We start from the raw sequence: 15,850 nt of genomic DNA, 5'->3' as shown, positions 1-15,850 counted from the left end.
GGCTAGGGAGGAAGTAGCCTTGGTTAAAGGATACAAAATTAAAGTTGAATGGAAAAGAGTAAGTTGCGGAGATGTATCACATGGCACAGCAAGAGTAGATTTTAAGCATTCTTAGCTGGGCATGGCAGCTCACACCTCTGATCTAGCAGTTTGGAGGTAAAGGCAGGCCAATCTGGCCTACATGGTGTTCAAGGCCAACCTAGTCTAGGCCAGTCAGGACAATGTAGTAATACCCTGTCTTTAGAAACAAAACAAACAAACAAAACATAAACAAGTTCTCATCACAGAAAATCCTGAAGTAATACACATGTTAATTTGCTTTACTTAGCCATTCACAATGTGTACATATTTCAAAAACACGCTTTACATCCTAAATATATAATCATCCCTTTGTATCTGCAGGGAATTTGTTCCAGACATTCACAAGAATGTTTGAGTCCATTACATAAATGGTGTAATATTGGCATAAAACCTTCACACAGCCTCTAGTATTTGAACTTACCTCTGGATGACCTATGATACCTAGTACAATGTAATGCTATGTAAGTAGTTGCCAAAGGAGATTGGTTAGAGAATAACACCAAACATGAAGTTCACACATATTCAGCACAGATGTACCCCATGCCAAATAGCTTGGATTGCAAGTTGGTTGAATTCATATCTATGGATCCTGCTGACACAGAAGTCCAACTGCACACATTTCTATTTGTCAACTTATAAAAAATAAATTGGGAGAAATACCATGCACAAACACAGTATGTGTAAAAGCCAAAAATGAAAACGATCTTAATATATATATATATATATATATATATATATATATATATATGATGCTTATTTTCTCATATCTACATGTAAAACTTGAATGTCTCTCCAATGTCATGTGACTTACCTGTTTATCAAAAGCTACCCAGGATGGTGCACTGGCTCCATCTCCTTTGGGATATACAGTGTTTTTAGGCCTTATCTTTTGCCCAGGTAGCAGGTCTCCACCTATTCCAGGCTTCTCATCACTCACCAGCATCCTGACATTGTTACAAAAGCCCCAGTGTTGGGATTTATGGAATTTCTCCTTTCCTGCCTGTGAGTACAAAAGACAATAATAAAAAAAAGTGGCCAAAGTTAATATTTCTAACTTTTCTTACAGTAAAGGCTTTTCCAACATAAATACATTTTCCCCATCACAAAATGCATATGAAGTGTCAAGTAACTGTGAGAAATATTTATCCATTTGTGTTACATTTTAAATTCAATTTCTTTTAATTAATTTCTTTTAATTTTGAAAAGCATTAAAAATAAAGCTGATAGTCCATGCTATTTACAATATTTCAAAATAAATATTACTGCAAGTAAACATTTGAACACTGGTTTGCTAATTGGTCTATTTTACTTATTTGCAAATAATGCCAAGCAGCTAAAACTTATTTACTTCAGAGAAGAAAGCCACTGTTTTTCACAGAACCCTAAGCATTACATTCACCAAAACAGAAAACAAAATCTTGTCCTCATCAACATTAATATAAAGGGAAATTCCTTACAATTCTCCTAATTATGAGACCTTATCTCCCACCATTTTTGGTGATATAGACAGAGAGAAGCCACAAGTAGTGCCAGAGGTTGAAAAGGATGAAGGCCAGATTCAACCCACAAGTCAAGGACCACCAATGGAAACACAGAGGTAGCAACTCCTAACAAGGTGAAAAGTATGTATGTTCCATGGCCTGGCAAAGCCTCTCCTGAGAGTCTCTTGCCTATAAGCACAAGGGGCTGGATAGCAGATGCCCTTCATGTTATAAGAATAATAAATGGCAACAATCTCGGTACCTGCTAATTGGAAAAAAAAAAGGTGCCTCAATTGTGTTTGCTTTATATTAAAAGTCTACAATAACATGTATTGATATAGTCAAGTGTTAAAATATGTCACACACACACACACACACACACACACACACAATCGGCAAGTAGTAAAAGGGCTGTTGTGTGACTTTTCCTGGGGAGATACATAGAGACATCTATTTTCTTGGATAGGGCACTGACAGACCAAAGAAATTTGTCCATCTAAGTACAACTTGATGAACCAATGAGTTTGTTGGGGTTACATATAAGAGCATGGTAACTCCAGAGCAGCTGTATCTCCAAAAAGCCCCATCCTGATATGAGTGATGACGCATGGAAGCTGCATCACCGGAGTGGAGTCCTTTCCACAGTCAACCTTAATTTCCTAAAGAACCAATACTCTAGCATTTCCCAAGATCACACGCAGCTGAGGCAGGGTTATATGCAGCTGTAGGGAGTCGGAAGGCTAGAGTGGTTGGAATCTCAGGTACAGGTCTCTCATCCCATCCTGCACCCTTTAAAGAAGAACTGTTAATAGGCCTGATCTTCTTAGGGTCTCTGCTGGTAATCACTGCCTCTCTGATTCTGAGACAAAAGTGGCCATATCTTGACCAGAGGGCAGAGTTCTGAAACAAGGGCATATAAAAAGTGATACTTCACATATATGAACACCTGAAAATAGTAAAACTCATAGCATTAACTATGGATAAAATATATACAGAAATAATATGCAGCAAATTCAAAATTATATAATATCCACAACAATATGCAATACAATCATATGTGATATAAAAATAAATGTCCACATGCAACATGACTTTATATAAACAACAAACATTTCAAGTACAATTAGTTGAAACTTCATGTGAGTTCCTGGCCTTTGTCATGGCAGTGGACAGGAGTCAAAAGAATCCTATTCCTCTTATGGTGCAGATCATGCCAGCCTTCCGGCTCCCCACAGGTGCATATAACCCTGCCTCAGTTGCATGTGGTCTTGGAAAATGCTAGAGTATTGGATGTTTAGGAAATTAAGGTTGACTGTAGAAAGGACTCCACTCCAGTGATGCAAGGATTCCCTGAGTCATCACTTGGAAGAATTCAGAAAGGCCTGGGCAGCCCTAGAAGGGGAACCAAGGACCATGACAGCTGCCCTGAGAAGGTAACATTATGAGCAGGAAACTTATGAGCAATAATGACTCAGATTGTTAACTACATGTATGCAGCCTTGCTCTGTTCTTTAGAGAATCAGTTGCCAACACCTCTATTTTACCTCCTCCATCACAATACATTTACACTCACACAATCGGGTTATGTCAAGTCATTCTCAAATCACCAAACAGCCAGGTAGAAACTGTGTCTGCCAAAATGATGGGTAGAATAGTAGACTTTCATAACAATGTTCCCTGTTCTAAAGCAATTAATTTGAAGTCATTGTGAACACTATTGACAACACATTGTTTGTTGTTCTTTGTTTATTTCTTCTGTTTTTGTGGGGAGTTGTTTGGTTATGTTTTGGTTTTGTTCTGAGGTAAAATCTGACCCAAGATGGCATCAAATTAACAATCCTTCTGTCTCAACCTCCTGGGTACTGGGATTACAGAAAAGCAACACTCCAACAAATATTTAAGAATTCCTATAGTACTAGTTTTGTGCCAGACACAGGAAGTTAAAATAAGCCTAGGACTCAGTCTCTTTCTTGAGGAAACTCAGTCTTCCTGATAAGATTTAGACATAGAAAATAAACAGAAAGCTAGAAAACAGTACAGTTTCCATTTTTGAGCCTATGAGCTGGACCATTTCTTAAGGTTTTACTATATATTACTGTTTCATTTCCCTGTATCAAAACCATTATCAGATCAGTCTCATTACTATCATGTTCCCTGGAGGAAAGCAGGCAGAAAGCAACAGACTCCAGGTTGCACAGTAACATGATGCCAGCATCTGAGCTTACATTCATGTAGCATTCCACTCTGGGAAGCTTGTCTAGCCACAGCTGAATATTGTTGGGCTGACATAGTAGGGCTGGGGTTCCATGAGTAACTGACTGCTGCTCTGGGGTCAGAGAATGGGATGAATCAGGCAAAGAAGAGACAGGAGGATATTCCCAGCAGGGCAATGAGAAGCACAGGAGATGGACTGGGAGTTCTGAGTGTGAGAACCAATAGATGGGAAAGTCTAGTAAAAAAAGTCAAATTTGAAAGGAAGGTACACTAGAGTAGAATATCCAAGATGGTCCATAATATGGAGAGTCATACACACTGAAATACCTTAATAGTCTCTTTCACCATACTCCTGGAATAGTCAATGAACTAGACTCTATTCTTAGTAATATATCATAAAGGTTAAGTCACAGTCAGCCTCCTATCCCCTGAAGGGCTTTCTTAGTGAATCATAAGTCTCCTTTATGGATCCAGGTCTCCATAATCCAAAAAGCCCTTGACATTGTTGGAAGGCTTCATTCATTGGCTTGACCCACAGAACTTTACAGTGTGACCTATGTATCCCCCACTTTGGTCTGATCATTATCAGTTTATAAGGCACCTTGAGGCCCATTCAGAGTCATGCCCCTGGTCAGGTTCTACATAAAGCCTACTTTCCGCAAGAGTTAACTAATGCTCTACGACATTATCATCTTTCCCATAAACATCAGGTGAACATCCACTTGGTGTTGAGTTATGTAGACTCTAGAGACATGGCTTTCAGCAAATCTCAGCTATCAGTCATACCCTAGAAGCCAGCCATAGCCTTAGATTTAGCAATAGCTTCTTAGCTATGACATTGAAAGCAACAAGGGAAAAAATAAATTGAACTTCATCAAAATCAAAAGTGCAGATACATTAAACTATACTATCAGCTACTGACAGCCAACTTGATTCACCCTCAGATTGTGTCTGTCTCCTCCCTCTCTCCTCCTTCCAACTCCACACATCCTTTTTGGGACCTGAACCGCCCTACAGAAGCAGGTCTCCAGCATCTGGCAGCTGAACAGCAGACCTAAAGAGGTAAGCTCCCATTTTCGGTGTGGCTAGGACTTCACCTTGGGTATTCCAAAGCCCCTTAGCAGAGAAAGGCTAAAAGAGTAAGGTGAAGCTGGGCGGTGGTGGCGCACGCCTTTAATCCCAGCACTCGGGAGGCAGAGCCAGGTGGATCTCTGTGAGTTCAAGGCCAGCCTGGACTACAGAGTGAGTTCCAGGAAAGGCACAAAGCTACACAGAGAAACCCTGTCTCAAAAAACCAGAAAAAAAGGGAAAAAAATAGTAAGGTGAAAAGTAAGAACATATACTTGAGAAGTCATGGGCCATAAGGAGTCTAAAGAAAGAAGACTCTTTATTCCTACTGTGCAGCATACTCTTAAGAAAAAATGGAGTTAAGGTTTCTTCTCAGGTAAATACCTTCTTATAATTTGTACAATGTAACCCTTGGTTACCAGAATAGGGAACCCCAGACTTGGAGAATGAGATAAGATGGGTAGAGGTATTCAACAAAGTACACCTCTAGAGAGTCTGAGAACACACCAGTGGAAACTTTTTTCTCTCTAGAATATGCTATGCCAAGCCCTTGACACTAAATTGGAAATTTCACCTGGCAATCCCCTGCCTTCTGCTCCTCCACCACATAATGGGATACTTTTGTTAAAATATCATGGGTTAAAGCAAAATATCTTTCATATCTCCCAGGATCCTATAGTCTCCATAGTTTAAAGCTTAAGAAGGCGATTAAAAAAAAAGTGATTAAAGGTTGTTTTTTAAAAATTGTAGGTCATTCATTGGGCATGGTTTAAAATCTATATAATTTGTAACAAAATTTGGCTTCAAACATATAACAAAAGGCTTAAAATTAAAATCCTATATGGTTAAAATCTGTAAAATCTATTTTAAAAAAGACTAAAACAGTAACATTGAGGGTTGATCTTTACTATGCATAGATAATCTTAAAAGATCCTAAAAGCCATCTTTAGGCTGCTAGTGGCTGCTCACTACATTTGCTATTGTTGGAGAAGATGGATGTTATGTGATTTCACTGCCATCTTAATTAAAAATGACCATGTGGAGTTGGTCTACCATGGAGGCAGCAACAGGTCTCCAAGATACTTTCAATTAGGATAGATTTTTTTTAATAATTCCTGTCCTACAAACAAAGTTTATGAAAGATAGGATTTACAAACAATATTTGTTTAATAAGGTATTAAAACTGCACCTCCATGCATTCATATGCAAGAATGTATCTTTCCTTGGCAGTCAAACTTTGTAATATTAAGAGTCATCCAGGTGAAATTGCTTCTAAGATATGAAGGAGTCATAGGAAACACCTGAGGTTTACTAATGTGTGCCAGGGTTAGAATTCCTAAAGAGAGACGAGTTACAGTGGTGCATCCTAGCAATTTTGAAGATGCTGATGCCATATGATTGTCATTGGAAATCCCAGGCACAATTAAATGGAGCAGGCTGGGACCTAGAAGGCAGCCTGATTAATGCTGCCAATGCTGGGGCCAAAGAGATGACCTGAGCCCCTTGGGAAAGACTGTTTCCACTGTTGGAGCTTCCATTTGCCTAGTGTGGATTATGGTTAAGCCCTGTGCTTTCCTCTTGAAACACTTAAAAACACTTAAAAAAGTGTACTGTATTTTTGAAAGAGTTTAAACTTTTAAGAGGAAATGTTGGAGTTTTACAAAACATTTAAATTACAAAAAAAAAAAAACCCGGAAAAAATATTTAAATAAATTATACTATCAAGAGATGATAAAGCCAGCAGAATAGAAGAAAATATTTGGAAGTCATCTTAAGTGTCTAGAACCCAAAATATATGAAGAATCCTTACAAATCAGCAAAAAGTGAAAGAACCCAATTTAAAAATGAATAAAAGACTTAAATATTTCTCCTAAGAAAATATTTCTGATGGTCAACACATACATGGAAGGATGTTGTCCAGACGAACCTGAAATTCCTGGGTTCAAGAGCTCCTCTTGCCTCAGCTGCTCAAGTAGCAAGGATAGAGGTGCATTCCACCAAACCCAGCTTAGATGATAAATTTTTTTAACTCTGGTACTATGGCATATCTACTTAATACACTATTGCTGCAGATTTAGTAAGTCCAAAAACCTTGAGTGATACATTAAATGGCTGTGCAAACTAAAACTTTGATCTGGGTAAAACAATCAGAAAGGAGCCATTAAAGATTTCCCAAAGGCTTCAGGCTGTCCTAGTTTTCTTTCTGTTCCAATAAAATAAAATGCTCTGACCAAACACAACCTATGGGAGGAAAGGGTTTATTTGGCTTACATTTTTAGGTCACAGTCCATATGAGGAAAGTTAGGACAGAAACTCAAGCAGGAACTTGAAGGCATAAGCCATAAACATGGCTTGCTGACTTGTTCAGTTGCTGTGGGCTACAGGAACATATCATAAGAACTCAGCTGGTTATGACAAAGTCACTACCTGGAAAGATCAAGGAATTCCTACAGAGGAAGCCAAATTCCAAGGAGCTTTTGGCGTTACTTCGTTTGTTATATATCAGCTGTCTTCTGTTATGAAAATCATGTGTGCCTTCATAGTTTTCCCAATTGACTTTTCCCTAAGAAAGGCTAACAGTATGGACTGATCACTCTCTGGACATACACATTCCAGGTATTTGGAGAACAGCCTCAGGAAAGGCTTTCTCCAAAATCAGATATCTCCCTTAGCCACTTTCAAGGACTAGCAGTAATAACTATACACATGCAGGTCTCCTGATTTAAGATAAATTCCACAAGGAGACACCGCCTAGGTCAGGTGGATGTTAAGTAATAGCTTTACACAATTTAACTTGGACCCTCCTTTCTTTCAGCCTTACTAACTTTATAGACCTTTAACTCCTTACCTAACCACTTCTAGGAATATTTAGATAACTTTCTGTACTGACAGCTATGCTCAGCCAGAACCCCAGTTCAAGCCTCCCTGTAATTATCATCATTGGCAGCATGCGGCCAGGCCCATCCCCAGATGGAGGAAAGTACCTTATCAGAGATACCTCTGTACTTTCTAAGAACAGACTTAAGCATCCAGGCTACCTTTTTGAGAAGGCCTGGCAGATGTGCCAATTAAGCTTAACTTCCTCCTTTCCCAAATCTTACCTCTAGTTCCAGATCCCCCTTTAACTATCACCAGAGGCATCTAGCTGTACACTGGTTGCCTAGCAACCGAGCACACTTTCCCCCACCCTGCAGAAAAATGGCAGGCAGATAGCTTGGATAGATAGGAGCCACAGAAAAAAAGAAGGAAGTTTTATTTTCTCCAATTGACCTAGCAACTTACAGATTCTTAACATTTTCTACCAATCACGATTGAGGTTATAGTTTAGCACATAAGATCCCCCATCTTAGATATTACCTGAATTTAGCCTTTAGTTAATTCATTCCCCATTGGTCACTTCCCTTTGGGGTTACAAATGATAATTAATGGTTATTGCCCCTCTATATAATTCTTATCACCCCTCCATTTGACCCTGGAAGCCTGGCTTTGCACTGCCAAGGGATTACTGCTTTTAAGTGTATATATACTAGGACTCCCAGGACACGGGGGACAGAGAAGAGAAAAGAGAATGGAAGAACCGGATGGGTAAGAACTTGAGAGGAACAAAGTGAGATGGGGAAGAACTAGATTGAAGGGCTAGAAGAGAGTACTAGAGGGACAAGATGGAAGATGAGGAAGAGTCAGATGGGGAAGTACTAGCTGGGTAAGAACAAGATGAAAAGGACCTAGATGAGGCAGAATTAAGACGAGAGACTTAAGATAGAACTTAAGAGTGAGCAGTAGATAAACAGAGAGAAATCAGGCAAGAAAGGAGCTAGGCATGAGAACAGAACTGAAGCTGTGTATATAGGATGTTATGCCAGAGGAATTAAAGCAAGTGGACTATAGAGCTAAGTGTACTGAGATTCTATTTCCCGAAAATCATCCTCACCGTTAGTAGTTCTCTCCTGAGCCCCTGGGATGTATAATATTAAGGCTGGTCCCTCTAATATTATACAAGACTCAGTTACCGGCTCATGTTTAGCTAGCTTTCCTATTAAAGCCCAAGACTACCAACCTAGGTGCTGCCCACAGTAGGCTGGGCTCTCCCATATCAACTAAGGCAAACAAGATAATCCCCCACAGATGTGCCTACATGCCAAGCTGTTTTAGAAAGTCCCTCAATTAAGAGTCCTTTTTTAGGTGACTCTAGTGTGTGTCAAATTGACAGTTAAAGCCACCACACACAGGGGCCAGATAAGGTAACACATCTGAAGACAGATTGGCAGGATGGACTCAAAAGCAGATAATCATCTGAAGATAAAAGATTTGTAAAAGATGTAGTCACCATTTTGGTTATATGAAGCTCTTGAGGCAGATTAAATCCTAGCTTGTCTACCTGAACTAAGAAGTCTTCCTCTCAAGCACTTATATCCCATGGTTAACCAACAGTCACCTAACTGGACTTAAGGTCCACTCAATAGGAGAAAGTCATAATACCTGAGACCACTGACCCTAAAGGAGAACCTACTATTGCCATCTCACTAAACCAGTTTAATTTCTAACTACATTCTAAATACTTATTCTTATACCCACATATAAATGAAGCTCCAACCCTCATCAAAGAAGCTTCTTTCTGCAGCAGACAGAGATTGTCACAGAAAGCCATAACTGGTCAAAATGCACAGATAGATTGATCATGAGTGCCTGTCCCAAGTTAATACATTTACACTTAAAGCTCAGGCAACATCAAGGAAGAGGAGGCAGAAGGATTGTAAGAGCCAGAGGACCAGGACATCTGCTTCAAGACAGAATCTTCATTAAAAACAAAAAGGACATGAAGGGAGGGAGGGAGGGAGGGAGGGGTAAGGAGTAGATCTCAGAGGATTTAGGGGGAGGAGTTAGGGGTTAATGTAATCAAAATACTTTGTATGAAATTCTCAAAGAATAAAAATATATTATTAAAGTTATTTTAAAATAAAAAAATCTATGCACCTCAGAAAACTGAGAATAGATCTACCTCAAGATCCAGCTATACCACTCTTGTGCATATACCTAAAGGATACTCAATCATACCACAAGGATACTTGCTCAGCTACGTTCATAGCAGGTTTATTTGTAATAACCAGAACCTGGAAACAACCTATATATCCCTCAACCAAAGAATGGATAAAGAAAATATGGTACATTTACAAAATGGAGTATTACTTAGCTATTAAAAACAATGACATCAGGAAATTTTGTTTGTTTGTTTGTTTGTTTGTTTTGGTTTTTTGAGACAGGGTTTCTCTGTGTAGCTTTGCACCTTTCCTGGAACTCACTTGGTAGCCCAGGCTGGCCTCGAACTCACAGAAATCCACCTGGCTCTGCCTCCCGAGTGCTGGGATTAATAAAGGCATGCACCACCACCACTCGGCTGACATCAGGAAATCTTAAGGCAAATGGATGGAACTAGAAATCATCATGAAGGAGGTAACCCAGACCCAGAAAGACAAAAATAGTATGTACTCAATTATAAGTGGATATTAGCTGTAAAGTAAAGGATAACCATGCTACAATCCACTGTGGTGATATTTTGTTGTACTCTAATAAAAACGTGCCTAAAGATCAGAGGACAGAGCCAGCCACAGAGTTAGCCACAGAGGTCAGGCAGTAGTGGCACACACCTTTAATCCTAGCACTCAGGAGGCAGAGATCTGTCTGGATCTCTGTGAGTTCAAAGCCACCCCAGACTACACAAGATTAATCTAGTTTAAAAGAGAAACAGCCAGGCAGTAGTGGCACACACCTTTAATCCCAGTACTTGGGAGTCACATGCCTTTAATCCCAGCACTAGGAAGGCTGAGACAGGAAGTGATATAACTTGGCAGAGAAAGAAATATAAGGTGCCACAAGACACAAGAATATATTATAGAGATTTAGTTGTATATAATAAAGCTATACCTAGAAAGGTCAAGGAATATTTCTAGAGGGAAGCCATATATCAGGGAATATTTAGTGTTATTCAGCTTTTAATATTCAGTTATTTCTTACTATGAATTTTTTGTGCTCATAATTTCCCCAAGAACAGTGTGTATAGAAATAAACACCCAAAGTATTTTGATAAGGTCATGTAGACAAGGCTTTCTGCTCCAGACTCCCTGTTCTCTTTTCAGCATTTGAATTGGGTATCTACCTTTTGCAAATATCTCGTTTAGTTACATCCAAAGATAGGGCCAGATCCAAACAAAGCATCCAAGGACAAGTGAGGAACAGAATAGCTGGCCAGATCACCCACTAGATGCCTGAAGGCCCTGAATTAAGGTAAAACATCCTTTTGGAGACAGCCTGACTCCTAGACCAAGCGCCTGGCTCCTAGGTGCATAGCTTTGTTTCTTGTGCAAATGAAGCTCAGACCTTCCCCAGACAGGCCAAATGGCATTCCAGAACAATTGACTCAGATCAAAGGGTTGTTTGCATAAGCAGGTGCAGGGAAGGCTGGGGCAGATTTCCTGGTCAGAGCATAGTCCTGTGGCCAGAGAAGAGATAACAAGGCAGAGGTTTTGGATTTGTAGGGATTGGGGCAGATCAGGAGAAGAGGAAGGAAAGATGGAGGACAGAGGAACGGAAAATGAGGATGAGGTAGAGAGCATAAGAGCTTAGTTATTACTAGGGCTATGAGAGGACAAAAGAAAAGGGACAGAGAGGAACTGAGTGTCAGAACAGAACTGAAACTATATAAATAGAATTTTGTCATAGAGAAACAAAGCGGATGGACAAAAGAGCCTGGTGTACTTAGATTCTGTTCCTTCAGATTACCCCCATCTCCAGCCTTAGCATCTTCCCCAGGATTCTGGGAGAAATCTTCTCAGGGCAGGCCCCTAGGAAAATTTTGTTAATAAGGTGGGAGGAGATAGGAATTAGGCCCTTTCAGCTGAGAACTCAGGGGCACTCAGTAAGAGGATTTGTGGAGTTGGCAAGGTGAAAAGTGGCTGTGGTTTGTTCCTTTGTCTCTCTGATCTTTCAGCATTTACCTCAATATCTGGCTTCAAGTTTTTATTATAGGACTATTCAGGATTCATGCAACAATCCACAGACCTAGAGAGGCTAGGTAACAAAGAGGGCTCAAGGGTGAATGCTCAGATCTCCCTGGGAAGGGGAAATAGAAGAGATCTCCTGGATAGACTGGGGATGGAAACATGAGAGATCAGGTTGGGGGTGGATGAAGAGGGAGAGTACTGAAAGAGATGACTGGAAAGGGGGTGGCATTTCAGGGTCAAGCAGAAATGTGGTGCAAGGAAAACTCCCAGGAATCTACAAGGATGAGTCCAGTTAAGACTCCTAGCAATAGTGGATATGTAGCCTGAATTGACCATCTCCTTTGACCAGGCAATACTTCTGGTGGAGGGACTGGGACAACAATCCAGCCACATAACCTTTGACCTACAGTCTGTCCTGCCTATGGGATGTGCTGGGATAAGGGTGACACAGAGATTATGAGAGTGGCCAAACAAAGATTGATCCAGCCTCAGACCCATGCCACCCCTAACACTGCCTGGAGTGCCAGAACCCGGAGGCTGGGTGGCCCAGAAACCTAGGATAGAACCAAACATGATTGGCAAAAAAAAATTATATGTAATGATGCCTAATATTCTGATATACTCATATATTGATACCTATCCATAGATTGGTACCTATCCATAGATTGGTTCCATCCAGCAACTAATGGAAACAGATGCAGAGACCCACAGCCAAACACTAGATGGAGCTCCTGGAATCCTACAGAGAAGGGGAGGAAGGATCCAGGGGGGCTGAGGGCACCACAAGAAAACCCACAGAATCAACTAACCTGGGCTTATAGTAGCTCACAGAGTATGAAATGATAACCAGAGAGCCTGCATGGGACTGACATATAGGCCCTCTACATGAGTGACAGTTGTGTAGCTTGGTCTTCTTGTGGGACTCCTAACAGTGGGAGCAGGGGCTGTCTCTGACTCTTTTGCTAGCTTCTGGGAACCTGGTCCTCATAGTGGGTCGCCTTCCCAGCCTTAACACAAGGGGAGGTGCTTAGTCTTACCAAAATTTGATGTGCCATGTTTTTTTGATATCCATGGGAGGCCTGCCCTTTTATGAACAGAAACAGAGGAGTGGATTGGGCAGGGGGAGCAGGGAAGGAATGGGAGGAGAGGAGGGGAGGCAAACTTCAGTTAGAATGTAAAATAAATAAATTTAATTTTAAAAGGGCACCATTAAAAAGAAATCCCTGCACACAAACATTGAGGTCCTATTTCCAAGTATGATGACAGAGATTTCCATTCTATCTTCTCCTTTTCAGTAAAGGGAGAGTCTCAGTTTGATAGCATAACATTGACTTCATTGTGGGTTTCTGAAACACTACTCTAATTACAACAATAAAAAGAAGGCCTTAGACTCAGCATGAAACTTAAAGACACTGTTTTGTTTAATCTTTTTTCTTACTATGATCTTCCACTTTTATCAAGTGGATCTAAAATATTTAGCTTTATTGGGATTCAATTGGCAGAGAGTTGTTAAGTACATAATGGATTTGTTGGACTGCATATGGCTTTATTTTTAATTCTGAAAGTGAATTACATGATGTCAAAGTTTGGCAATCCCTGACTCCATGAGACAAATGCTACAGAGATAGGTAAGTTGAAGAAGCTAAGAGAAGCTGGGCATGGTATGTCACATCTGTAATGCTAGCATTTGAAAAGCTAGAGTTTAGGACTATATGAGCTACAATAGCAACTTCCAGATCAACCTAGGCTGCAGAGTGAGACCTTGTCATAATAAAGAAAAGAGCCCAAAAGAAGGAACATAGTTTGGAGAGAGAACCGTTATCTTGGCAGCAATGTAACCCTCAGAAGCTGTGTCATGCCATGCATGTGTCAGCATAATTAAGGTACTAGGAAAGATATAATGAGGATGCTAAGAAGACACTTTCTAGAAGATGGATTAAGTGGTGAAAAACCACACAGCTGAGGAAGCAAGAGTGTCTACAGCCAATTAGAAGTTTCCACACTCAGGACCTAACTGCCTCTCCTCGAATTATGGGTTCATTTGTGTCTGTCAACAGCTTTATCCCCTCCCTCCTGTGGATTCCTGTGGACATAGCATCCCTAAGGCACATAAAGATACTCAAGTGATAGACATCACAGACAGAAAAAGCCTCTTCTGACCAAAAATCTTCCTTCTGTCACAGTCTTCACACCCTCCTACCTTCCACCTTCAAGTATCTCAAATAGCAATCTGCCCTCACCAACAGTGCTTTCTCCCACCATTCCCTCCTGTACTCTAGATCTCCATGCTCCTTACCTCCCTGTTTGGCCTTACCTTGACAGATACCATGCAAATCTAGCTTTATACAAGCCTAGGGAACACTAACTGAACACATGAAGTGAAGATAATAAATAGGGGCTAGTTATATGGCTTAGAGGCTAGGGTACTTGCCACCAAGCCTGAAGACTTGAGTTCAGTCCTCAGGCCATGCATGGTTAAAGTAGAGAACTGACTCCTGCAAGTTGTTCTCTGACTTTCAGATATGTGCCATGGCATATATATATATATATATATATATATATATATATATATATATATATATATATATATACCTCCTGTAAGTAAATAAATAAATAATAAATAAAGCTGTGATCTGCTGTGGAACAATCTTTGTAGACTGTAAAAATGTATTACTTTCATTGGTTAATAAAGAGCTGACTGGCCTATAGCTGGACAGGAAGAGATTAGGCAGGAGAGTCAGACTAAGAAGAAGAAGGGTGAGTCTCAAGAGTCTTGAGCAAGATGCAGAGGAAGGAGGAGATAAACATGCCATACTGAGATAAGGTACCGAGCCACATGGTAGAACATAGATAGAAATATGGGTTAATTAAAGTTGTAAGAGCTAGTTAGTAATAAGCCTAAGCTATCAACCAAGCATTTATAATTAATATTAAGTCTCTGTGTGGTTATTTGGGAACCCGCTGATGGGACAGAGCTGACCTGAATTCCTGACAAAAACCTCTGCCTACACTGAGTTCCACTAAATGGACTTCAGAAGCTATGAGCCAAAATAAATATGTCCCCCCCTTACATTAGGTATAGGCAGAGCAATACAAAAGTACTACACTGGGTATATTGTGATAGTCCAGGCAAGAGGTGATGATGGCCCAAAGCTGATGCCTGAAAGTAGAGACAGTGAAAATATAGAACATAAAAGGTTTATGGATAGATTAAATATGGGGTACAGAAAAACAGGGCACATGGCTAATAACTGCAAATATTTTGGCCTGGGAAAATGGACAGATAGAGCTTTACTTACTGGGATATAAAACAGAGCCCAACTGTCGCACAGTAATCCAGAATCCTATTTTGCCCATATTAAGTTTGAGACAGGCATGTAGAAATGTTGATTAGTAGGTGATGGTGTGAGTCTGAAGTCTAGAGAAGAGTTTAAAGCTAGATATAGAAATATGACACATGATAGCTGGTGGTTAATATTTAATGCAATCTAATAGTGGATTGAGTGATCCTGCAATAAAGAAATCCAAGACAGAACTTTAAAGTTTAAAATATCCCCATGTTACAATTCAGGAAGATAGTATAGAATTAACAAAGACGAAAAAGAACTATCTGGCAAGAAAGGAAGAAACCTGGAGGGTTCAGTGTCATGGAAACTGTAAATCAAGCATTTGAAGGAGGGCATGATTAACTGGGTTAAATGCCAATGATAAACCAAGTGAAGATGAGCCTTGAGACTTCATCCTGAATTTGTCAACAAAGGGACAGTCATAACCCTGATGAGAATGCTTTTGGCAGAGTCTCAAAGACAGAAATAACCTGTGAGCCATATGTTTTTGTTTTGTTTTGTTTTTAATTGTTCTAGGTAAGATATTGCAAATCAAAATTCTTGAGTTTCTAGTATTTATAATTTCCTTAAAATAACCAGAGCTCAGAAGAATGTAAGAAACAAATAAAAGATTGTCAAAATGTCATCTCTTCTTGAAGTCTTTCCTGGCTGCTAGAAGCAG

The 15,850-nt window shown here is 40.0% G+C and overlaps 1 protein-coding gene across 1 annotated transcript in view; it reads right to left on the bottom strand.

The window, feature by feature from the left end:
* The window catches only part of Efhc2 (EF-hand domain containing 2), a 182,532-nt gene that overhangs the window by 147,686 nt on the left and 18,996 nt on the right, over positions 1-15,850 (bottom strand). The window contains exon 2 of the mRNA XM_059250660.1: positions 893-1,081. Within this exon, the coding sequence (XP_059106643.1) occupies positions 893-1,081 (189 nt within the window). The remainder of the gene's footprint in view (positions 1-892; positions 1,082-15,850) is intronic.

This window comes from Peromyscus eremicus, chromosome X (genome assembly GCF_949786415.1).
Source record: "Peromyscus eremicus chromosome X, PerEre_H2_v1, whole genome shotgun sequence".
Taxonomy (NCBI): domain Eukaryota; kingdom Metazoa; phylum Chordata; class Mammalia; order Rodentia; family Cricetidae; genus Peromyscus; species Peromyscus eremicus.
The sequence above is the reverse complement of the archived record's forward strand: the minus strand, read 5'-3'. Positions and strand labels throughout refer to the sequence as shown.